Source organism: Temnothorax americanus, unplaced genomic scaffold, assembly GCF_048541705.1.
Source record: "Temnothorax americanus isolate GAGA-0224 unplaced genomic scaffold, ASM4854170v1 Scaffold25, whole genome shotgun sequence".
NCBI classification, from domain to species: domain Eukaryota; kingdom Metazoa; phylum Arthropoda; class Insecta; order Hymenoptera; family Formicidae; genus Temnothorax; species Temnothorax americanus.
Window position 1 is genome coordinate 145,146 of NW_027509391.1, and position 27,106 is coordinate 172,251.

General features: G+C 38.6%; 1 protein-coding gene and 1 long non-coding RNA gene across 14 annotated transcripts in view; one reads left to right on the forward strand and one right to left on the reverse strand.

Annotated features, from left to right (window-relative positions):
- The first annotated feature begins 263 nt into the window (after positions 1 to 263).
- The window catches only part of LOC143899097 (uncharacterized), a 111,858-nt gene continuing 85,015 nt past the window's right edge, over positions 264 to 27,106 (forward strand). For 2 of the 5 annotated variants that reach the window (XR_013257371.1, XR_013257368.1), the window contains exon 1: positions 264 to 434. This is a non-coding gene — a long non-coding RNA (uncharacterized LOC143899097). Of the gene's footprint in view, positions 435 to 12,602; positions 12,673 to 27,106 lie in introns of those variants that run through there. The other 3 variants (XR_013257367.1, XR_013257373.1, XR_013257370.1) reach the window with 2 other exon arrangements.
- Positions 10,414 to 27,106, reverse strand: part of Msp300 (Muscle-specific protein 300 kDa) — a 94,542-nt gene continuing 77,849 nt past the window's right edge. For 6 of the 9 annotated variants that reach the window (XM_077409084.1, XM_077409080.1, XM_077409078.1 and 3 more), the window contains 9 exons: positions 23,630 to 23,932; positions 19,496 to 19,753; positions 15,701 to 18,457; positions 15,214 to 15,398; positions 14,514 to 14,552; positions 13,670 to 14,176; positions 13,291 to 13,534; positions 11,607 to 11,659; positions 10,414 to 11,445 (listed from right to left, as the gene is read on the reverse strand). In XM_077409084.1, the coding sequence (XP_077265210.1) occupies positions 11,226 to 11,445; positions 11,607 to 11,659; positions 13,291 to 13,534; positions 13,670 to 14,176; positions 14,514 to 14,552; positions 15,214 to 15,398; positions 15,701 to 18,457; positions 19,496 to 19,753; positions 23,630 to 23,932 (4,566 nt within the window). In that variant the 3' untranslated portion in view covers positions 10,414 to 11,225. The remainder of the gene's footprint in view (positions 11,446 to 11,606; positions 11,660 to 13,290; positions 13,535 to 13,669; positions 14,177 to 14,513; positions 14,553 to 15,213; positions 15,399 to 15,700; positions 18,458 to 19,495; positions 19,754 to 23,629; positions 23,933 to 27,106) is intronic. The other 3 variants (XM_077409087.1, XM_077409079.1, XM_077409081.1) reach the window with 2 other exon arrangements.

The window sequence follows — 27,106 nt, forward strand, 5'->3', positions numbered from 1 at the left end:
TTCGAAAACGCGCCCTTCGACCGCGCGCAGTCGCAGCCGGCTCGAGGATGACGATCGCGTGCTTATCGATTCCCAAGACGACGCGCTCGCGATCGGCGGAGCGATGCGGTTTGTGCCGATGGGATCTCGACGACGTATCTCGCAGCGCGCGCGCAAACGAAACGCGGGTCGTGCCGAGCGCGCCGAGCGTCCGAGCCGATGCGTGGTTCGAACGGATTACTCGTGCGCCTCCGCCGGCTTTCGGGCCCAGTCGGCGCGTCGCGCGTCGCGTCGCGTCGCGTCTCGACTCTCGCTCGGGACGCCGGGGACGCTCGCAGCTCGGTCCAGGGTCCAGTGCGCGGGCGGATCGGGATGTTGGCGGATGCTGCCGATCACAAATCGTGGAGATGCACTTACGGCGAAAGTTGAGTCGTCTCGCGTGCCTGACGTGGTAGGTACGTGGTTGATATTCTCTGCGTCCCGCAGTTCCACGCGTTTTCACTTTGCATTGGCTACTGAGAGATGTCGAAAAACTAAATCAACAAAAACATTGATGACAATCGATCCATTCGCGATTTCCCCCGCGATTTACAAAACAAGGAATTAAATATAAGAGATTAGATATATAATAATACATATAGAAAGCCATACTTCTGATGTCCATTTTGTTTGTAGATGTTAATTTATTCACGTTATATATTTTTATTTTCGTACGTGTATGTATTGCTGGAATTTAACAAGTACTATCTAATAATAAAAATAACAATAAAAAACTTTGCATGGAGATATAACAGCATTGTAACGCGCGGATTTAATTTTTTTAAAATACGGACTTAAGGTAGTCGTCTCGTCAGGGCATGTATTAGATAAAGTTTTCGATTTCGGATTTTATATCAAATTATATGATCAGCTTTGGAGTCGATTTTTTCTGTGGCTCCTTACCGACTATTTACTCTAGAAAATCGATCTTGAAAATCACAAATTTGGCATTACTTCATACAGACATTACAGACGCAGACGGCCAGAAAAAGAAGGCTCTATCACGGTTTCAATCACATATTTTCGCATTTTTTGATTAGATGAAGTGAGAAAAAAACATTGCTTTTTGTACATTAGATTTCGAAGAATCCGATGCAACCATAAAATATACAGTTTACCGGAGATTTCGCTGCTAATTTTTTAGTTTATTTTAGTGAAAATGCGGTAATCGGGCAAACATTTTTTGGTCGAGGTGAGGTTGGAAAGACTTGGCAACGCCGCTGGCTAATCACTGTAGTTGCAGGTTATGGGGCTCGTCTTTCTTAGCCGAATTGGACAGTGATTGACACCCCGTCATGCGTTTTGAAACCCTTTTCCAGTAATTGTCAAAATTTAATCGAAAAGTATTTTTCTCACTTGTAACCTTTCTCGACGACTCGCACGATCAGCCGATCAAAACGGAGTCATATGAAAAAAATCACATAATTTGGAAAAAGTAACATACTTTGTCACGTATGAAATTTTACACCATACGTCATAAAATTATTTTTCCCTTAGCAAAGATTGCCTGAAATATATTTCTGAACGTAAAACCTACAAACAGTCACGTGACTAGCACGTAGCGAGACGCCTACCTTAAGAAAATTCAAGAAAGAGAATGAATTTTTCCGTCGCTCGTCGAATCCAAAGAAATACATATGTATCGGATCTATAAAAATTATCGAGATAAAAATAAGACATAAACAGTAGTATTTTACGCAACTTTTTGCGGGCTATTAGCGGCCGCTGCATTCGTCCGGTTCTCCAGACGCGTTTCGCAAAAGTGCTCGATAATGAGTTAATCGGCGTACCCGCTGGTCGTCGCTCGATACGTAGCATAAATCAGCAAGGCTGCAATTATATCCTTCGAATGTAGCAATGACGTGCAGCGGTTAATACCGCGGCTTCCTGAGACACAACCTACTTTCGATTCACGGATAATGTAATCAAAAGTATGATTGATTGCAAAAGAGTTACTATGCGCACCGCGCCCAGTCTGATCGCCAAACTGCTCACCTGTTCTTATGCCATGCCGCGTTCTCCGCATTTGCAATATTAATGATTTTTCGGAATTTTAAGGAATCGCAAAACGATCAGCCACAATGATTAGATTCAAAGAGAAGTACATTTTTCATATAAAATATAATTGAATTATATACAAAAAAAGAAAACAGATTGGTACCACATATTTTATAATACATAAATGAGGCAAATTTTGTTAATTATTGTACGAATAATGAAAAGATGGTCGAAAATACTGCTTCTATTTACTGTAAACGATTTGATAAAATCTGATGCAAGAGTTATTTCGCTGTAACAAGATTACCAGAATTACGCTATCACAGTTATATACTGTGACGCTATCTTGCTTCAGCAGAAAGTTAAAAATTGGCTTTCATAGAAAATTCACGGTTATTTCCACGAATAACTATTTAACAAGATTTTTCTATTTCGCCAACGAAACAGGTTCCGCTATATAATATTGAATAATATTGAATTGCTTATAATAACGAAGTTTGGTTACTTTCACATTGAATGTGTACTAGCAGCGATAGTTTCGTTGCGACAACAAATTTTAATACATAATTCTATAAATTTGAATATTAATTAAGTGGATAAACTGCATAGAAATGGAAATCTCTCCATCAAAAAATAGCAATTCTATAAATATAAACAATTTCGATAGACATACCTTGCAAATACGATTGCCATTGATTTCATAGTGAAATCTTGCAGTGAAATCTTATTTACTGACCATAATCAGTCAGATATAAGACGGAAAAGCGAAATATAAGTGTTTGCTGAAGTTAAGTGAAACGCTCACCGGTCACAGTGAAATCAGTAAAATTTTCATCGATTTTGCTTAAGAGAATACATATATGATACTTGCAGTTAAAAAGTTAAGATTTTGCTGTGTTTATTTTAAGCCCTGTAATGTATATTTCTATCTACTTATAATATTTGGAATTATGCAATGTATTTTCAGCATATATGTATATTTCACACGTCTGATTCATAGAAAATTACATCTCGAGTAATTTTCTGGAAAGCGACAGTTCTCGTCACGAGTTGCCAAGTGGTAAATCCTTCGTAGCACTTCCGGTCGCATTACATCGCATCGGTCGGAGATCCGTCGACGTGTGCGTAATTACATAAACCAGATGGTTCGCGATAGTGTTTTGCTCACGCCAAAACGATCGACTTAAGATAAGTAATAAGTAAGCGTGGACTGCAATTCCGTGCGAGGTAAATGCGCCCACGTCGTCGCACCAAAGAAGGCCACAACCGAAGCGTGGATTTGTCCCGTCTGTGTGCGAGAAATGTTAGAACTGTTGTTCGACTAGACGTTCGCGTATAACCCCTCGGGGGTTACTGCAAAACTACCACGTCTACCACACGAAATATCGCGGACATCGGACTGGCACAGCGCGTTCCGCCGAATAAAACAATGAAGCATAGATAGATACCGCTTGTGGCGATGTAGCATTTCCATCACTAATCGTAATTTTACGTGGGTTGACGTGTCGCTTTTGTTGTAAAAATGCAAAATCTGCGATAAGATAACAGCGATTTTGCAAACGCAATTTCTCATGCGGAAATGTATTCCGATATTTGATATTTTTTTCTATATTCGATACAAAATCGAAAAGGAAAAAGTATGAATGCGTGTGCAAACATATTAGGCTTATAAATGTCATGGTATTATTTTTGTACCCTCGTATTCTTGGAGCTTCGTTATAATGAAGTCTTTTTCTTACTTTTTATTAGAAATTATTTAATATACACTTATTCGATATCCATATGAATACTTTCTAAATTGATAAATATATATTCATATTTGATATTTTATCTCAATATCGACATCAACTTGCAATCCTTCGTGCACGTGGATTGCAGACACGCGATAGTAATCGGTAGTTCTTAAACCACAAAAACAAATTTGATCGCATCGTTGCCGAGTCTACATACATATATATCGGCGCGTATTAAACCGTTACACAACGATCTCATTTCTGTAAGCAGACGTTAGACGTTAGACGTTCTAAACGTCGGTTTATCGTTCTCTTAGAAGGCATACTCTCGCCCGAACGCACGCTATAATATTTCGTGCGCAATTACGATTCAGACGTCAGCGACAAAACTCGCCGCGCGCTCGCTCGTTCGTTCGCTCCTATGATCGTGAGATACGTTTATTCCATATTTGGCTGATGCCGTAATGCAAGCGTATCGTAAATCGTAAACGCGATATGCGCGCGTCTGTTTACCGCTGTTAACGAACGAAGTGAATTTATAATTTTATTGTACACCGTCCCCTCTCCCATGGCACTTCCGCGTTTTTATCGTTGTGCAATCAACGATCCGCCGCCGCACTTGTTCCCGTACTGAATGACATTCCTCCGCTCTTAGCTCTTAAGAAACATAAAGAATATTTTCGACTCACAATCAGCGTTATAGGATGTTAAGATTATCCGAACTTGTGTTTCAGTAAGAGGAATTTTAAGCTATAAAAACGATCATTATTGGCGTTGCAATGGTCCAAATGCTTATCGTTTGGTACATAATTTTTACAAATTTATAGTAATAATAATAACTATGTAAATGCACAAACGTATCGTACGTCGTGTATATTTGTATGTGATTATTATTTTTAGAATGCAAATTCCCATAAATAACTCGTTTTATATAAAAATCGACGTCAGTCAATTTAATTAAATCGTGTATATGCGCATGCTTAAATGTGCAGAAGCGAGTCGATGGTCCATGATCGGACCGTGCGTGCAGCTGTGCACGCGTGCAACTACGAGGAGATCATGTGAGACCTGTTGGCCCCGCCCTTTGCCGACCAGATGTCATTATTCATTACGCACGTTACGTCGCTACGCAATTCCTTGATCTCGATTAAAAGACCACGAAAAATCGCTTGCGTCCGGCAACTTTAGCTCAATTTTCTCTTTCTTCTCTTATCGTCTATATCCTGTCTTCTCTACCTAGCAGATATGCAATAGAATGATAAAACGAGCGTTTGTGTTAGAAGAGCGGATTCTCCACAGTCGTTCTTGAAACTCGAATGTAATTTCCGACGATGGAGCAAGTTCTAAATTCTCTGTAGCAGGTTTTAAACTCGTAGAGGATTTCGAGAGAAAATTATGGAAATAGCAGACGCTCTTCAGTCGAAAGCGAATTCTTACTTAGAAAGGACTGTATGCTTAACTGAAGAATGATAATTCTTCAACGGATAATCGATAGGATTCCGATCTTTGACATCGTGATTTCACAAATGCTCTTAATTGTAATTTAGGAGAAACGTAATTAAAATGATATGGTCCTATAATAATTTGCAAAGTTATTATACATAATAAAATGTTTGCTCTTTTATCTGTAATAACTATTACTAAACTGTAATAAATAAAAGATAATATCTTTTTTTAGAAGTATACGCTTTCTATACAAGTCCAAAATCTTTATGGTAATAGCGGCGATATTTTATTTCACAATTTTAAATACGTACTTATATAGTCGTAGCTATAATGAAAGAATTAAAAACGTTTATCACGTCGTGACACATTTCCATAGAGATAAAGAAACATTTTTCTATGGAAAATATGATGTTTCCGCGGTGAAATCTACGAAAATTCACAGTTTATACGGGCTGATCACTGAACATCACGTATAATGAAATAACAACACGCAAGCGGTGATAATTCATATTATTTACCACCGTCCTCCTTTCACCATCCCTCATCGTTTCTCGTGCTAACGTACGTCAACACAGCCAGATTATTCGCGTATAAATGCAGCAGGTTCACGAGTCACACCTGTTGCTCGCTCCAATATACCGGTGCTCCTTTCGCATTCTTCTTCTTTTCGCCGCGCTAGAACGTTTTTTCCTCTCGAGTCATGCGCCCGCAAAAAGGTCACGATTGAAGTGACCGCCGGCTGCAGACGGAATCGCGAATCTTCTTTGCACGACGCATATCGCAAGGAAAATGAATACTTACGTCGCGAACAACGTGTCTGAAGTGGCATATCGGTTTAGAGAACCTAGTGCGTGGGCGAAGAGACCGCGGCGTTTCACCCGTTCATTCGAAGATTTGACACGCTTAAGAGAATCGGGAGAAAGCGACGAAAACATTTGTGAGGACTTGACATAAAAAAGGCTATATATAAGTGTCAAAAAGAAAATTTTCACTAAAGATTGCTCTTTTCTTATAAATATTATGTGTAAAACAAAAATTGTTTTTTTATATAAATAATTAATCATTCCTGCACAATATTTTCTTTTATTTGTTTATATATAATATATTAATGATATTTATTTTTACCTAATCTATATGATATTTGTGATAATCTATTACTGATTTTTTTGTACTCGCGCGATATGAAACAGTTTGCATCTATATATGTTTGTCGCAGATACAAAAATCACGACCCATTCCAAGCGGCTTGCGCGTAAGCACGTGCCCATGTAGCAACGCGATATAGGATATAGTTCCATGTATTATGACTGCATTTGCGACATGGAAGGCCCTCCGCATAATGCGAAAAGAGGATCAAGGTACGTAACGATCGCATGGTAGTAGAGATGAGTCTGGCCGGGTAATATCGCGTGCACGCGTACATTATTGCATTTCAGTCGCATTAGATTTCCTGCCGGAGCGCAAACGGAAACGCGTATCCTCTTTCTTCCGTGAGGACGGCGAACGGGGATAATAATCTTGGATCCTCTTGTACGCAGTCTGTTAATCCGCGAGCGCGGTGACGCTCAGTCTACGAGATTGTCTCAGAAAAGTAGTTTCCGTATCTTTTCGTAATGTCTTTATGTTTTTAAAATATACGTTTTATGCACTGTCATTTTTTTTTTTTGACAGATGTATACTTTCCAGTTTAAATCCAATCTATTATCTTATTAACATAACAAGAGAGTAGAATAAAAGAATTCGGCTTGTGAAATAAACGGATGATGCAATATCTAATCGTGTCACATTGGAGATTGAGCCAATGGATGGCTCGATTCATACCATAATAAAACAGACGAATAAAAATATACTCATTATGAAAGATTGAAACGTGGACAAAGACGCATATATTACTTTTTATAACGATAATTCGGGGTGACAAAATATTATGCGGTTGTTGAAAGTTACCGGAATCGTACACGTTTCCTTTAACGTGGGTATAAATAAATAAAGCAGGTAATAAGCTAACCAGATTTCACGTAAAAAAAAAATTAAGTTTGATCGATGTCAAGAACAAACGAATGAAAATAAAACGAGCATTTAAAAATTATACATAGCTGTCATGAGGCCGATGATTTATAAATAGCGCGTATATAGCGGTATCTCATCACACTCGCATTAACATTCTTTTGTATCTCCCCACAATGCAACGTAATTGTAAATGTCTCGCGCCTCGAATCCTCCATTCGACGCCCACGTCCCATACCACGATAATGGGTTAAGTCATAGGCCTTGTGTTCCCTGGAATACCTAATCCTGTAAATCACACGTCGAATTTATTCGATGCTTGCGCAAACCTAATCGGTCATTTCGCATCGCTCGAGGGATTGTAAATTGTGCAAGTGTGCCGCAGATTGAACTAATACCGACGCCTAGTCGAAGTACTTTGAATACACGCACATGTGTATATATATATACATATATATCGGAGAAGTATAATTTTCGTTTTTTAGACAATTACGCACTAACAGAATAATTTGACGGGCAAATCTAAATATTTAAGATCAGAACACACAATTCCATTCATAGAAGAAAATCTCCTTTAGATTTGTGATAAAATTCAGAATAAAATTTTATATATTTATATATAAAATTTAACAAGTCGTAATTATTGCAATTCCCTGAGCTTATGATTGAAAACTGTGATAATTTGACGAGAAAAAATATTTGAAAGTAAATATAAAAGATTAAACACATAAAATTAATAAATGAATAGCAGTTTATATAATATTAAATTTGTCAAGGGAAGATCCAAGTTCATATTTTTATTAATAATTCTTAAATAATATACAATCGCTAAGAAAATTTTGGAAGGATATTATGAAAAGCATACATATATATATGTCGATTTGTGAACGTTAAAACTATCGCCGCGTTTGGCGTTCTCGCGAATACTTAACGTTTTATGTGCAGACTTAGAGAGAAATGGCGATGTGCGTGGGATTGGAATGCCCGTGTAGCTCGATCGCGTTTTATGCTAAAATGCGAGTACGTATACGTGTTGTGACTCCTTCAAAATGTCGATCTTCTGAGAATAATTTACGCGAATCACGATTCCACATACTCTTCTGACTCATGGCTTTCTTGATATCTCGATCTAAAAAAAAAAAATTTAATCGCCACGTCGAAATTACATGCATATATAATCGTGATACAGTCCGCACCATTTGCTATTTGGCACCGGTGTACCGTGTAGAACGACGATTATCTTGCACGATAATTAAATGGACTGCGTCTCGTCGGTTAAAGTCGCTAAAAAATCTCAAACAAGTTGTCAAGCGCCATTAATACGAAGGATAAACCGGTGCAACCACGATCTATTTAAAGAAATTATGACTGCGCTATTGCGTCGGATAAAGCAGACGTAGTAGAATCCTCGACGAGAAATTTCTCTTAAAGAATTTTAAATTACAAAAAATAGATGAATAACATCATGCCATTTTTTTAATACATAATGTTACTGTTTTATAGTTAGGTATATAATGGAATATTTATAATACGAATTGAAATAAAAGTGGACATATTTTGCATTTATAATGAGCTTAACTTTAATTGTTAGTTACAAATTTTGTTGCGGATACTTTTTAAATACACATCAATGATCTACGAACAATGCGTGGAAAAAGTTGCAGTTCTCACGCACTTGTGCATGACCAATATTATATGCTTTACGTGGCCGTAACATCTCGTTGCATGTTTTTATCGAACGCGTGGGCAATACATGCGCATGCATTTTTTTCAAGATCACATTCAAACTTATATGAAAAGATTATGGATGAATATTATATGTGAGATATAAAAATATACTTAAAATATAAAATGTTATATATATATATATATATAAAAAAAAAATAGTATAAATATTTTAAAAAGATAATAAACGTGTATACACAAGAATATATTTTTATGTATTATATGATTATGGTAAGTATTATAAATTAGTTTTATATAACAAAATTTAACTTGACATGGCCAAAATTAATTTCTGTAAAATAAATGTTTTTTTTCTATAGAATATATGTATATAAATATATATTTTACTTTTTTAAAACAAATGTTTAAAATTCAACGTAATAAAATTATAAAATAGATACTAATTCTATATATAAAAATTATTTTCTGAAAAACACATATCGTGTTTCTTATATTATAACATATTTTTATTTCTTAATATATTAACGCGCGATGTTCTTGGCGAGCACTCACACGTTCGTGGAGTGCAAGGACCGTCCGCGAACGCGTTGCAGCCGTTCAGTTACTAGCCAGGGACACTCCGATCTAATGCAAATGCACTTTCGACATCCGACAGGTCTCTGCTAGGCGTGTAGGCGAGAAAGACGTCCATCCTTTTTTGCAGGACCACACTGAGTTGCTAATAGTAGCGTCGATATCCTTCCGTTACAGACGTCGCCTGTTCTTTCTTATCCCCGTTCAATAGAATTATAAAAGGTCGAAGGCATAATTTAATCATAATTTTGGTTTACGAATATCAGATTATTTATCTGATATGTTCAATAAAGTCTTTATCAATAATTATTAATTTACTCCTTGGCTTAAAAGTCACATTGTATTTTATGTAAGAGAGAGAGAGAGAGAAATAGAAATGATTAGAATACGATATCATCTCTATTATTTCCTACATACATACAAATATTTTCGGATAAAACTGAAGTAGATTGCTAATATCAAATTATAATTTGTATATTATTTGATTAGATAATGTGTTCGATAAGTTATATAAAAAATAAAAATAAATATACATTCAGAAGTTATATACATTGTTTTCAGTTTCATTTTTTATTGGAATTTTCCAAGATATTTAAAGATCGCTCGTCCTCGCTACCTGAGAGTTCGAATAGCCGATTATAGCCGAAGTTATTGTAACATCTCTTTTTTGATCATAATATGCCTTCTTGCATTTAGCGAGATAATCGAGTGACTTGAATTCTTCCGTTTGTGCGACTATTAATGCTCCGGACGATGATTGGAACTTTTCTCAGTAGAATTCTAACATTTTCTCCTCACCAAAATTTTTAAAATTGTCGACAGTCTGACTGATATGATCATGATGCTCGAGCTGCTTCCAAATGGTCGCTTTTACCGTAGCCATATCTTACCAGAATTGGCGATAAAAGTAGCGAGAGAAAATGTATATACAATAAGCAAGTACGTGCGAATAAATTTTTGTTCTGCGATATTTTTTTTATTGTTTATTTATTTGAAATTTGTTTTTTGTTTTATATAATTTTATTGTTTTATTTTAGTTATATATATTAATTTTTATATAAGCCTGTTGAATTTGGGCAATTTTTTAATTTTCGCTCCAATGCTCCAAACTTCAACTACAAACATATATATATGCTTTCCTCGCAAATGAAAGGCAACTTTCTCAAGACGTATGTATACGTCTCTTGCAACTGAAGGGTTAATATACAAGGTCGGTACACACATTCGAACGTTTCGAATCAGTCAACACTTTTACAACAAATACTTTGTCAAGATATTATCCATCATAATATTGAGACACTTAACCGTGCACGTTTCGCGAAAAAAAATGATATTGCACGCGCTGAATATAGAGCGAAATATACAATATTTTATATATATATATGTATATATATATATATTATATAATAAATTAAAGAATGTGTGTTTTCTCGTCGGCTACATATTCTCAGTCACCGTTTGGTCCGTTACATAACTTACGTACAAATTCGTCGTATGTAAAATTACAATATATGTATATTATATAAAGATTCCTGCGATACGCGCACTCCAGCGGCTGCAGTAAATGGAAACATTGGCGAAGCAAGCACCAGGGCAGTTTGAATTTCATATCTTTCAATGCTAATTGCGCAGGGTAAAAGTAAAGAATTTTGATCGGCTTTGTATCGGCTTGCCTCGCCAACGTTTCGTGTGAAGTATCAATTTCAAATCTTGGCAAGGTGACACGCGGCGTAACGAGGATGTCGTCGACGTCGTCGTTCACTGTTACACCGGTGGCGGTCCATTCGGATAGGAGGCTATCGGCGTGAAGCTCCTCGCGAGATTGTTAGAGAGCATACAACTGTAGTCTTCCTCTGCAGACGGCACCAGCGATGCGACGCCAAGCAGTATCAGCATCAGCGCTTGGATTGGGAGAGAAACTCGTAGAACTCGTCCTAAGAAGCGATAACCACGTGCCGCTACCGTCCGGTCTCTTTCGTCACCACTGCAACAGATAGTAATGGAATATTAAATGAGATTGTCTCGTCGATCGTGGCGCGAGAGCCAACATTTTCTTACAAACGACAGAACTTTAAATAAAGTTCTATCATGAAGAAGCTAATGGACAGATATCGTCACAAAAAAGGGAAAAAGAAAACAACATACTCTGTGCCGTTGGCGTGAGGCTGAGCAGTCCCAGAGGCAGCTTCGTCGAGTAGCTACAGTTTAACAAAACAGAAAACACAAACAATAAGATACTGTGCAAGTGATTACTACGAATAACTTTATGGAACGCGTGGAAGTGCCATCGCGATGATTTTTTATCATCGGATGACGCCTCTTGCTCTGAAATTAGTTCGTGATTTTACTAATTTGTGCAATAATATCTACGATAAACGCTATACATCAATATAGAAATAAAAGCAAAGATCGCTTTCTCATCAAATAATGTATAAAAGAGACACTCTATCGTGGAATCTATAAAATACAAATATCCCCAGTCAGCATTTAAAGCAGATCTAAAGATTTTTATTAGATTATTTGAAGATAAAGTTTTTAATATATCAAAACGTTATGGCTACAGTGACATTTAAAAGAATCTTTTATCTATAATTCGAAAGTTGACTGAATTATAGTGATTAAAAAATTTGCGTATTTAGAAATAGACATGGAAAAATTTCATTTTTCTCTGATTTTCTAAAGAATCGATTTTTAATACAGTAGTAACGAGTTACTCTGTGTGTATATTCTCTTTTTATAAAAAAAAGCCTAATATCTTTAACATAGATTTATATTTTGTAATTTTTATTCAAATTATTTCAGGTATGTGCATGCGCCGCCATATCTGTTTCAGTTTTCAGTTCGCGCCCCGCGGCGACGCGCGGCTGCGGTCCGCACTCCGCGCCAGGTGGCGCCAGGCCGGCATTATTACTGAATTCGTGTTGCGGTCGAGTCGAGATCGCTCCGCGTTTTTTTGTTTTTTATGCAAAAGTGAACCAAACGCGAAAATAAGTGCTCGAACATCGAACAAAGTGCTCAGGCTACCGTTCTAACATGTTAATTAAACACGCGCGGTCGTAATTAATAACGATTTCCTTCCGAGTACTCAAGTCTTTTTAGAACATTTTTCTTTTCCTTTGGCGTCTGTTAAATGAAGTTGGAGCGGAATAACATCAGCCAGAAGTCGACGCCTCGACGCCGATCAAAAATTCCGATAATGGCACCAACGGCGGTAAGTAATCTCATATAAAAAGGTTAAAAAAAAATCTCGATCAAATATCGATTGAATATTTGAATTCTTCGACTTTTACTGATCTCATCGATCAAAATATTCGTACGTATCGCGTGTAGTATAAGTACATTTAACCAGTAATTCGTTCTCGGCACATAAATCATCATGCTATTTTGTATAAAATTTTGGGATTTTATTTATTGATATTTTGAAATGCTTCTCAAGACTAATAAACTTTTAATGTCAAAATAAAAATATATATTATATATCCATTGTGTGGACGTTAGAAAATTAAAATAAAATGCATTATACGTCGAATTTTATATTTACGACACTTGATCGAGCGCCAATAAATTAGAGAAATTCCGTTTTTTATTTTTAAATTAAAATATAATTTTGTTCTTAAATTATCATAATATATATATATATATATATATATATATATATATATATCTCAATGTTTTACATCGACTACATCTGGTGTAACACTATCTATTATGAAATCTACTTCAGGCTTATACGAGCTCGCGACAGTAATATAGATAAATTAATCAATATATGTCACGGCGAGCATTGCTTTGATAGATTTGCTATGAGTAAAGACAATTTAGAACTTACGTCGTGTGAGAGAGATGCGAGAGATGTAGACGTAACGGCGAGACCGACGTCCCGCGGGTCCAGCCCGAGGGCAGCTCCCAACTTAAGAGTGTAGATTCCCGTGATTCTTCTTAACGACTGGAACCTTAATCGTAGTTCTTGCAGACGCGTTCTGGTTTCCGTCTGTTCGTCCAAAAGCGGATAAGTTACCTCCTGTAACGATATCACTCGCGGCTCGCAACGTTCTAGGTCACTTCGCAATTCCCTAAAATGAAGATAAAATAATAATTTTTACGTATTATTACATGTAATTTTCTGTATTCTGTATGAATTCGGTTATTTTGATATATGTATTTATATCATTCATCGATCGCGAGAGAAAATTTATAAAGATCATTACCTAAATTTATTATAATTCGCTTCTAAGATATTGGTAGATTCAGTCAGATCGATCGGTTCGCTCGCCCGAATGCTGACCTCGATGCGTTCGAGCCAACTTAACAATTCTTCCGTAATACGATAAAACTGGCGACTCGTTATGAGGGCGTGCTGCAGCTGTCCTTGCCACTCGACGACAAACGTACAGATTTTCTCCCATCTGCCGTTTGCCACGGCCAATCGATCGCGAAGCTCCTTCGCACGTTCCGTGTCGTCGGTGTGTTCGGCTAGGTGAGCACCGACTATATTTAAACTCGTCAAAATGCTCCTGTGACTGTCGAGATCCAGTACAAACTCGCGATGATCCTGAATCACGTCCTCCAATTGTTCCATATCACTGGGTGGCGAGTGTTGCTCACTCTGCGTACCCTCGGCGTACTCTAACCATTTGTCCAAACGCCAGAGATCATTGTCCAGCTGAGCCCAATTACGGCGAGAGCATAATGGACAGGTCAATCTGCCACTATCGCTATAATAATTATAATTGTGATTATAGCTTTTTCAGTATATTCAAAATTATAATTGCAATTTAATTTATAAAATAAATATTTTAAGATTATGTGTATTATTTAACATATATTTTACGAATATACAATGTTATTTCATAAAATTTTCTTAATGAGATTGCAAATAATATATTTATAAAATTTGAAAAGATTTATTTTAGCTACACAAAACTTTTTATTATATAATAAACGTTAAAATTTTTTAGAGCTTTCTCAGGAATATTTATTATTAGTAGTAGCAAATTTATTTTAACATTGAATTTAATTGTTATATAGTTAGTTATATAGTTAGTTACTCACTGGTTACATGGAAAAGCGTAAGCATCGCTGACAGACGATCTGTATAGGATAAAGAATAAGCGTTATTTCAATTAGCTTTGCTAAGCGTTATTATTTGGATTAAAAATTATTGCAAGGCAGTGTTGATGTGTCTATATTAGCAAAAGGCTAAAAGGTTTAAACAACACAAAGAGATAAGCATTTACGATATTGTTACGAGTGATATAATAATTATTATATTTTGTTAATTATTTATTTGGTATTAGTAGGGTGAAAATTAAAAATGGCATTGCGTCTGAATGGATGATGATTGTTTACATTTAAGATATTGCAAAAATTGAGTATCACATAAATATATGCAAGAATTAATAACGTATACGTATAAACTAGCATTTTCGTCATTTTCGGATATTGTTTTAAATCCTCAGAAAGTACCACATTTAATAAAATATAAAAGATAAAAAGTCTTGCGCGTAATATAATCAAAATCACACACATTTCATTCATTTATAAATATATCTTTCGACTTAAATAATTTTTTTGTGCCGTATAATGTAAACTCTATGCCTGTATAGCATCGAAACCGTAATTTGCTCTTACATAAGTAAAAGTTAATTTTAAAGAAATTGTTATATATTGCAATCTTTGCTTATTACAAACTATAAAAATTCGAAATGCATTAAACATTTAAACGCTGAAGTGAGCGTGAAAGAAACTTTACCTGAGCTCTCTGATTTGCTGTTCACGTGCTCTTGCTAGTGCAATGAGTGTGTCGTATCGAGCAATTAGTGTTGTTACCTCGCTACTTTTAGCAGCTCCTGAACTCAATTTGCCGTCTTCCATGAGCAGATTATGAAGGTGGCGTACCAGTTCTATCGAGCACTGGCAACTTCCGATCAGTTTAGCCTGCAATATACCGTGAGATTTTAATAAAGTAGCGAACGTGCTTAACATTGCGTAAACATTGTTTCATTATTTGGTTTTCATTATTCAAGCGCGATATTTTTGCGATTCTTAATAGTTTTCGATTTCCATTCACTGTCTCAATCTTTAATTTTTTTTTTTCCCATAGATCTTTATACGACACAAACACAAACATATTTAATGAAGATACATATAGATATATTGACATTTATTTAAACTCGATTGTACTTGTTGTAATTTGTACATATATACGAACGCGTAGAGTTAATTGGCAAAAATCTTACGATAGTTTTAGCAGCCGCGTTGAGCCCAGGTCCAGAAACGGGATCAGGTGTTATCGCTGCTTCCAGAGCATTTAAGGCGTTATTGCATTCGTTCAGGGCAGTCTCCAGTTCCATTAAATATGCGTCACACGAGGTTATCCTGACAAGTCTCGGCAGGGTGTCTACTTGAACCGCTGTGTCCTGCTCAAATTTCAAGGTCTCCACTTGCACCGCCTCGTCGACTTCCGACCTTTCTTGCGTCTCTAGTTCCGCTTTCAGCGCGGTCACTCGCGCCTTGATATCCCGCCACAGGAGTTGATATTCGTCTACCAGCTCTTGAATCGCAGCTACGTCGTCAGGATTGCTCTCCTGCATGACTCGCAATGCCAGCTCGTCTGCCTTGCGCAACGTAACGTTTTGAGTTTCGAGCTCTCCCTCGACCTCGCACAATTGTTGACGCCTCCGTCGCAAAGACGATCTCTGCTCAGGCGTGGCTAGGTGTTGCATTTGCGTTAGGCGGACATCCACCTGCGTTAGGCCCATTACCGCGACACCATGCGTGGACACAAACTCGCGATAAGTCTTCTGTTCCCGTTGAATACTCGAGATAATAGCGTTGATTCTTGTCTCGAGAGCCAACCACCTGTCGATGATCTTCCGCGTCTCGGCCGTGAGCGACCTAAAGTTATCGGGATCCAATCCGGACTTGGCCAGACGCCCAAATATCTGTTCGAGGATTTTCAAGGCCTTCTGATGCGCCTCGATATCCTTAGCGATCGATTTAGCTTTTTCAGTAACTTTCTCCGATTCTTCTTTCGACATCTCTGTAAGATCGTTCTCCAATTCCAACAAAGATTTCTCTGTTTTGGCTAACCACGGTTCATGCTCGCATTTGATTTTGTCCAGCTCTTGCAGCAGCTTCCAAATCATCATGATTTTTCGCTTGCGCTCGGTAGATTTAATGCACAAAGCTTTCCATCGTTTCTCTAGACTTTCCATACCGTTCTTTATCGCGTCCGTGTTAAAGGAAGCTTTCCACATGTCGCAATCGTTTAACAGGATTTCACACAAATTTAGCACCTCGCCGATATTGCCGCTTTCAGCCTCAATAGTAGTCTTGAGATGGTCGTGATCCTCAAGCTTTTTATCAATACTCCTCTGCGTGGGTTCCTCGATAATGATAACTTCCGATAGTTGACCTTCAGTGCTGGTCAGCCAAGTTCGTAAATCGGCTATCCTTTTCAGCAACGAGTTCATAGTTTGAATTAGATCGACCAGTTTGTTAGCTCTTGCTTTACCGCCGGCCATTAGACGATTCCATTTCTCGTTGACTTCGGCCAAGGATTGCTGGAGTTTTGTTTTCTCCGTTTCCTCGGCGACTTTTATCAGCTCTTGTCCGATGTTCTGTAACCATTCGAGTTCGCGCTGTTTCAAACTCATCTCCGTCTGCAGCTCACACTCAAGTCGCTTCACTGCCTCTTCAGGTTCGTCCAACGCCATCGTGTCGTAGTTCTGTGTTCTGATCGTCGCGTCCTCCATCCACGATAATAATTTATTTAACTTATTCTCCCATCGACCATGAAGATCACAGCGTTCTTTGAGTCTATAGGTTAACAAGGCCAATTGATACTCCAGATCGCCGTGTTGTTGTGACAGAAGCGCGCCATGTTGATGTAATGTTTTCATGTCGCTCGGACTCAGACACTCCCTCAATTGTTCCGTGATGACACCAAGGGACTCTAGATGACGTTGCGTGTCAGCTAGACGAGTTCTCAGGTGTTCAAGCGAATCAAGTTGCTCCTTCGTTTTGGATAGACTTATTGGTCCCGCGTGGAAGGCCGCACTCAATGTTTGGCCGACTTCTTGGAAAGTCGTGGCGATCACGTCAGACTGCTCGACATGCTCCTCGTGCAATTTCCGCACTCGTTGAACAAAATCCCTCCAGGTTTCCAGACCGGCTCGCAGATTCGCGATTCTTTGTGCGTTCGCGGCGTGTTCCATGCGTATCGAGACGGCCAGCGCCTCGTCACAATTAGTTAGGAGGTATTCCTGCTGTTCCTGAAGGGACTCTATCTGAGCCTCGCCAACTGGCATCTTATCCAATAGTGTCTGAATTCTTTGCAGAATCTTATCGAGCCGTCTCAGGTGAATGAACTGCAAGTGCATGCGCTGCCGTTCTCTCTCAACCTCCTTCAACCACGTCAACAACTTCCCTTGATCTAGTCGATATCTATCCCAGGCGGATATCCTGTCGCGCACTGCCACATGCCGTTCCAATATTCTCGCCAACGTCTCATTGTGAAGATTTGTCAAGGCGTTGAACTGTTCGGCAACCGATCGATCACGATCCTCCCCCATTCGCACCGACAATATGAGGTCCTGCTGTTCGGGCAAAAGTTTTCGATGTACCTCGCAGAGATTCCGATGCTCTGACAAACCATTGTAATCACCCGGCATACCACTCGAGAGAAAATCTTGCACATGCGTCAGATATTCTTCCCAGAGCTTTAGCGCGGCGATCACGTCTTGCGAGCGAATCAGTCGTGTCGACAATCGGTGATACTGCTGGAAGGTCTCTTGAAATACGCGCTGCCATAGCTGGACCACCTCGACCACTGACGGTTCCTGCACGGAAACGTCTAACGCGCGATCCTTGATGGACTGAAGCTGCGGCTCAGTTCTAGTTAACGCGAGTAAATGATTCCGTAGCACCGTCAACTGTTCGTTAGACTCGCCTTGACTCACCGCCGTCAGACTCTGAAAAATTGACAGAAAAGCCTTTCTGATTATTCGACGGGTTCTTAAAAAAATAAATAGGGAAATAAAAAAATTTATAAGTTAATTTAGTGCGCGTGAATGGTGCCGCAAATTCTCGGCAATCGCATCGATCGATGCCGCTGGTTAAGTATCGTTCTTACTAAGCTTCGAAGGAAACGTGATTCAACAACGTAGCGACGTAGTTCTATCCTCCTGGCAAGTAGAATCGTATCGAATCGCCTTTATCTTGTCGATCGACGTTGACGATGCACGCCGTAAATTCCGTCGGGAAACGGAACTCGGCGCGGCGCCGCGCCGCCGCGCCGCTCTCAAGTTCGAAAGTTTCTTTCGGCCAACGATGTATGCACGGGTGTTGCAGCCATTCAGCTGTTGCGGATTTCGTGACTGATGTAATTGCCACCACGGGTTAAGCCCTTCGGCCTTGACATAACAAATTGTTTCGGAACTACCGCGATTAAAATATAAACGCGCGTGCGAAGCGATGATCGAGGTTGTGCCAAGCACCAATGGTGCGCCGCTCGAGAACTGATGGACGCGTTAATACGTCAGACTAAAGCGACCTAACGCCGCGGGCCTAACTATCACCTTCCAAGCGCAGGGGAACGTGTACATCGATCCTTGAAAAATGTTTTAACTGTGAGAAATTCGAGGAAGGTCTCGTTCTTCAAGGTCCTGAATCCGTTTCCTCGCATGTACATACGTACCAGGATTAATCAGCGCGTCGGATACACACATCCGAGAAAGATATGTGGAACTATCGTCACGTACATGCTTATAACTCTAAAGTTTGACGTGAAATTAAAAATCAAAGTATTTTACGTTTTTTATAACTTAACAAAATTATTCTTCCTCTTTTTTTTTATATTAGGGATAGAGAAAAGATTATCTTAAATCTATCATTGCTCTAAAACATTTATAAGAATCATCTTGACACTCATAACGCCCGGGTTCTCGCGTTATAACTTATAACGAATGAAAGACGCTTGACTAGCACGCTAGTTAGGCAGAAACAGATGCAGCATGAACGGAGGTATGTACCTGTTGGACCGAATCCAGGAAATTTTTCGTCTGGCATAGATCACCGCGCGCGAGTTCCTGGTTGAGGACATGGGCATCCACCGTGTCCGCGAGGGTCGACAAGGTTTCTCGAACATCTTCGAGTCGTTGACCTAGCGCTTCAACTTCGCAGTGCAGCGGTCCACCGGCATCCAAACCCACGTCCGATGCGATCTGTGCCACCAGACCGCGCAGTTCCGCCAGTCTTTCTTTGTGCTCCGCCAGTGTCTCCTCACAAACCTAAAACAAGTTTAAAATATCCAAGTTTTAACGCGTCTGCGTTTCACTCAAATTTTTTGCGCGAAATTATTTTTACGATTTATGTACCTCTATATATTTCTAATTTTACATTATATATGTATTTTTGTCGTACAGTAGTGCAAACCCGTCATATCAAGAAAGTTGTAAGCAGAATTAGAAATGTTAAGAATTGCATAAAATTTAAAACACAAGTTTTTTATAAATAGTGTAAGCAAATGCATTTTTTTGAATTTTTTCATCAATTAATTTTCAAAAATACTTATAAAAAAGTCTAAAAGAATTCATATGCTGACTATATTTTATAAAAGAGCTTATGTTTTAAATTTTATATTATTTTTAATATTTCTGACTCTCTTTATATCCAACATTCTTAAAACATTAAAAAATCGTTTCTCTTGTTCAAAATGTAGTCAAGCGAGGCGGATCTAGAACAGATCTAGAGGCGTCTACACGAGGAGCATGTGTTTATTTCTTTCTATCGATATTTATAGACATGCAATGTGTATCTATTACTCTGTCTGTGGGTAATAGATAGCTGTATTTTGTGGGAACCAAGCTTACTATGAAGGTGTATGCTGCACGCGTTTTTCCGGAACTCTCATTATCATATACCTTAATCCTCATTGAGAAATTTTATTTCCATCATGTAAAGAAACGATTATCTAAGATTATTATTATCGGAACGAAAAATACTGTCTTTCATACGTTTCGTGGTTTGCATAGTTTAATTCTTTTTTTATTTGCACATTCTTGCTGGATCATAAAATTTTCTTCGTTAGCAATTGACTGATTATTGCGCTCGAAGTCGCAGGATCGATACATCTGTTGCAGCTGTATCCCTAACAATTAAATACTCGAACCCGTAACTATTCGAAGAGGAGGCCTGAATAATTATAGTCACGTTCACGCGAACATATTGATTTAATCTGCATTACTCGATATCTCGCGGTGGTATAATACTAGCTTTATTCTACGATATTAAGACAAAATACAGAAAAAATAAGCTTTTACGTCTCTCTCTTTCTCTCTTTTTTCTTTTTATATTAACATAAGATGTGTTCAGATGGAGTTAAAGAGGAATATTTTTTTTATTCTTATCTATTCACTGACGTCGTGTGTTTGACCCCGAAATACAGATACTAAGAAATTTCCGTGAATGAAATCTCGGTCCTTTTCTTGGCCATCCAACCGGGGAGTCGAACGTTGAGATGCGTTGTATGACCGGAGCTCGGACATACCGGGGATCAGGCATACAAATGGATATACATCTATGTATCACACCTCGAGGGTCTTGTGACTGCGCCGGTTTTGACACGTCATAATGCGCTAAAAGATCGACCGTTGTTGACCATCGTGACCGCGCGAAATGGTTTGTCGTCCGGCTTGACTGCGCTAAATATTGTAATTGAGGTAGGATTTAGGAAAAGCGTCGCGCCGAATCAAATTTTATTTTTATTGTTGGACGCTGAGGATGACCAAAAAAAGGGTCGAAACGTCCGTGGATTTGTATTTAATGACATAATATACTTGGCATATACGTATTCTTATTGAATTTATTGCGCATTAAGTACCGCGCTTGGCTCCTATATGCCTCTTACATTTATCATTGACTTAATATTCAAGAGTGAGCCTATTACTTTATTATGAATATTTTTTTCTTTTTTTTGACCTCTTTCAACGATGACGAGACAAATGGATGTATATGTATTGCATTGTGACACGCGTACATTCAACCACGGGGCAAGACCTCCGCATATTCGCACGAGCACCAATATCCGTCTTTACAGAACACGCTTGCGTGCTGTTTCGGCAAGCTGCATGGTTATACTCTTCATTTGTCTTGTAAAGTACAAAGAATAAACATTTTCGATTCCATTCATACACTTTTCGCTTTCAGTGGTCAACTTTTAATGCAACAAATTTGAATGGCAGTTTTGTTGACTTTCTATGTACAATCTCCAAATTATTTGAAATCTTTTTTTTTTTTTACATTTTTATCAACAAATACATTCTTAAAGAATTTAATATCTTAAAATTAAATTTAATTTGACCTAGATTTTATTTATTTAAAAATTTTTTTCGTTAGAGTGCGATAGATAAATATGTGATCTTGAAAGAGACGCGCGTTATTTTCGCGACGTTAAAGTTATTTCTGTCCCGTTATAATCGGCAGGAATCTCCGGCTTGTATAGTGAACAGTTATTACTTTTCATAAAATTCCATCGTTCCTTTATTCCCTTTAGTCACACCGTTTTACCTTTCTTTCCTCCGGCGTGCACATGTCTTTAGTCCAGATCGTCATTCATGCTTTCTGCTTTTTGACGCGCGCGTTCTCATAAAGTTTCGCTCCAAAACTAGACGAACACGTGCGGCACTGTACCCTACTCTGTCGTCTAAGCACATGGTCCGAATCGTCGTTGCGCATCTCACATTCACGTATACACATATACAAACACATTTCTACGTATCGTACGTGTGACACATTCGCGCTCACGCACTCTTGCACGCGTGACAGATGCGACTGTTTAAAAATCTCCCCGGAAAGATAAGAAGGAGCGATAACGAGTGCGCGCGTTTCCGACGAGATAAACGATACTTTGAGAAAACTTCGAGAGCGTCATGCTGGATGCTGTAAACGCCGCAACGCCCTGGACCGGACTGGCGTAGGCTCCGAGGGATCGATGCGCACGTCTGTGCGACTCGCCCTCTTGCCCCGTATTCTCCCGACGATCTATACCTATTCCACCCCTGCCAGCCGGCACGCCAGACGCCTGCGACTGCACGCGCGAGCGTGAGCGAGGGGTGACGATGATGATGAATCGACTTTTACTCTTGTCTCTTTCTTGTATGCTACGATGATTCCCTAAACGGTGTGCGCGCGCGCGCGCAGTGGAGTACAATGACATCATGCGCTTCTTCATTCAAGGGATGAAAACGCGTCTGTTGCACGTTCCCTTAACTCGCTCGCGTTATTAAGTACGACGGAAGAAAAATTATTTATATTCTGATGTATATTTTGATCTGTCTCCGCATACGGAGGATACGTAATAATATTTATTACTTTTTGTCACATAATATTTACAACGTTTCGTAACGAGAGAATAGATTACGCGCTTCTCCAGTGGTAAAACGAATGCGCGTTTGACGCATGTCCTTGACCCGCTTTATCGCGAGAGAAAAGTATTCTTTATTCCGATATATGGTATATATAGAACATACGAATTGTAGAAATATTTAATCTTTTTTAACAAATGTGACATTCCTAACATTTATTTACGAAAGAACAAATCGCGTCGATAATGACCAGAGTGAACAGTATATATGCATTAGGCAACTCTCCCCTATACGCGTAAAAATATTTGATCAGATACTCGATATCTCTCCATATGCTATCCGTACACATCTACACAATTACACATATTTAAAATGTACATAAAATTAAAATAAATTAGCACTTAAACGTAAATGCAAAGATATCCCAGTTGTGACATTATTTGTTTGCTAAACTTTAAAAGAAGGAATGAATAAATCATCCGTTTGTGGCAAAAAATGATACGCTGTTTTAAAACTACATTTTTAAAACTTGGCTGAAATCTCTCTAATTTCTGCATATCTAACTTTTTATTTTGAGAATCGGTCTCTTACGTAACTGTCTAATTCTTACGAAGGTCACTACTTAGAAATCTATTTGCTTGCTATAGTTATCGGCTATTAGCGTGTCTTCTCATATGTCTTCCGTTTCCGCATTACAGAGATTAGTAAGATTAGTAAGATTTTCGAAAGTGGGTTACTTCCAAAGTAAGGATTTTATATTTAATTTATACCAACGGCAAAAGGATTTATGACATCACCTACCTTAACTTGCTTGACTGCTTCCTCCGGTGGTAAATTTACCACACTGTTCATCTGGGTGTCCACCCAGGCCTTCACCGCGGCACTAGAGTCTCTATATTGCTGCCAGAGCCTACACGCGTGTTGATATCGGGTGCAAAGGACATCCAATTCGGCCCTTGTATCCTCCCAAGCCTGTACGGCCTCATTTACTGCAGCGTCGACCCTTTCGCGGACCTCTGCGGCGCAGCTCTCCCGCAGAGGCTCGGAAGCGGCACGTAATTCGCCAATGAGAACTTCTCGAGCGCTCAAATCGCCGTTTAGACCCTGCCGTTAAAAAAAAGAAACTGATATATTTCATATTCGTGCATGAACATTGCAAATATTAGAAATCAAATGGTTGTTGCTTTAATCAAATACATTTGAATTCCAGTATAAAAAATGGAGCAGTAATAAAACCGTCATAAAAGATCATTCTTACATTTATCAAAACCGCACTTATTTTTCTAATTACTTAATATAAATAATACTTTTTAATTATTATTGAGGACATTTTAAATTTTAATTTAGAAGAAATAATAACAATAAATGTGTTACAAATATATTTTACCAAATATTAGCGTTTGATTTTTAAAAGGTACGTTATGTACTATAATAAGAGAGAGATTTAACTTATTATTTTTTCATAAATTGAAACTTCGCAGTTCTCTATATCTACTTTTATCCGACGCGTTTGAATTTTAAGAATCACTTTGCCTATATAGGCAGCTCCACGCCAGACAATTCAAAGAAAGCGCCGGTTTTGCTTAAAACACGCTATAAATAAATTCACGGCACGAGACTAGCACATTTGGAGACTACATGAATTCGGTCAGAACATGGTTGAACTAATTTTGTGTCGTGTACTCGAGGTCGTTCACCTCGTGAATTCTCTAAGAAAAGGCACGCGCAAGTGCATTATCTTATTATCAAATATTAATTTTTATCAAATATAAAAATTCTACGCTCTCCTGTGAAGAAAGATATACCTTATAAATTTTCTGAAAAGCTTAACTATAATATATCAATACAAATTTATGCTAGGTATTTATAATTAATATTTTATCATGTTTTTTTTATATTTGCCTGTGTGCATCAGCCCTATCGTACGTCAAATTGAATCAATATTAATAACCGATCAATCGACATTAAAGAACATTTTGACGTTCTGAAATTCTGGCGAATCGCGAAGATAAATCGATAGACAGCGCATACTAGGAGAGGAAATCATAAATATACGCTTGGTCGGCCAAGACGTTCCTAAACGCGCGCTTCGCCACGTGTCATAGTTTACATACCGCGTCATACCACACTAATAACTGTAGTCATTTATGTCATTTTTTGTAATTATTTCTAAAATGGTTAGCATTTGACGCGTTAATATCGTTAGTCAATTGAAATCGATTGTATTTCACAAAATCGAGAAACGCCTCGCGCTGTTTGCAATTAGAGCGTCATTATTGTTAATTTTGTATTATTATAATGTGCTAATGTTGCATCATATATATCATTTTAATATTGATTAATTTTTCGCTCAAAGAATCGCGTAAGACTTCCATATATAAAGTCGTTTATTCCGCTACTTTTTCCATTGTGTTCATCATCGCATTTATATTACGCATATAATTTCATTGATCATAGACGACAATTATACATGATAGATGTATAATTTCACGTGATCGAGTAAATCACATAGGGTAATAACTGTGCTGTATATTTAATGTAATCGTGTTTATATATCTCGACCAATTGCATGCGAGAGATCACGAGCGTGCATCCGTGCTCTTTGCTTTACGTACACTATCTCGTTACAGACGACCTGTTGCTTGTGACGACTTCACGCCTGGCGTAATATATGCTGATTTAATACGCATCGATGAATAACGGTGTGCATAGGTTTGCTTTATATGTCTCGTCGCGACGCGTGAACTCGTATAACGGTCTCGAGTGTGGAAAAAGGAGAAGACGAACATGATGATCCGGCGGAAATCCTTACGAAATCATTTCCTCAGATGTATTCGCATATTCGCGAAGAGTAATCGAACGCCCCCGGAAAGAAATATTAATGACGATCTTGAACCTTGAAAAACCGACAACTTTTTCCGAGCTTTTTTACTGGAACCGTATATCGCGCGCACTAATCGGCTTCGGTTCGCGTATACAAGGGCGATCGCGCGCATTTCTAAGGGCCAAACAAAAGGACTCATTCACGCGACCGCAAACCGGATTAAGCGGTGTGTCATAAGAACGCTACAAAATGATAATTCTCGAGAAGGAAAACCACATACGCTGCGCAATAAATAATTTTTTGTACGTAAGCTTTCGTAGAGTAATTGACACCGCTTCGTACTTTCATTGACGCACTGACGTCAAAAAGACAACGGCGCGGCGTTTATGTCGGTCTCGCACGAACGTACATCCGGTTTCCTTTCGCAGATAATGCACGAACGCGTTTATTTCGCGGCGATGGAGCGTTTAAAAAAAAAACCTCATCATTCGCTCTATCAAACACGCGAATCGTAGTATTCGTCACGCCACTACTGACTTCGTTCTAGATAAAAATGTAGCTAATTTCAACAACTTTATCTGTACTCTGTTTATATTTGCGATAATCGTCCCTGAAAACTCATTGAGTCATCACTAAAATCATCATCGTGGTGCGCTTGAACTCTGATCACAATAACTTTCCGCCGAAACGCGAAACTCCGGAAATTCTATTCCAACTTCATGCAACCCTTGGCACGTGTCATGCGGAGCGGAAACGCGACCGGTACCATTGAGGAAAACACTCGCTGTCCGCAAGCGGAGCGACGCCGACGTTACCTTGAGGCTATTTATTGTGCTTCGTCTTCGTCGTGGAATTCTGGCGTCGGGGAATCGCGCCGGTTCGTAGAGAATTGCGAGGCTTCATTCGCGATCAACTCGCGTTTATCTTCTCGGCCACGACCGAGCGATAATGTAGGTCGAAACGCAACAAACTATCTCGAGCGAGATATTTCGACGGATTTGCAAAATATTCTCGTCAGCGACGTAAACGTGACCACGGATCCCGCGGCACTGATAGGCAGCGCGGCAGCGTACGATAACGCGGCTCTGAAGCCGCAAGAACGAACGAGAGCGGGAACGCGACGCCTGCGCGCGCTGGGAAACGCGACGCTCGCATTTCGCATAACGCGTGTTTACAATCTGTATCACTACTGATAAGATCGACTTGTATTTGTAATCGGATTTGTTCGATGATGTCATGATATTGTATATGGTGAAAAGACACTAATTGATCTAATTGATTTGTAAGCTACAAGAAAAGTTAGTTGAAAGTTGAAAGTTTCGCGAGTGTGATTTATTTCGATTCTTTCGTACGATCTAATTGTGCATTTTTTAAATTAGTTTTTATTCGTTCGCAGCGAATAAAATGACGTTTAGTGGAATCGTTGATATTTGCATTACAAGTCATTGATGATT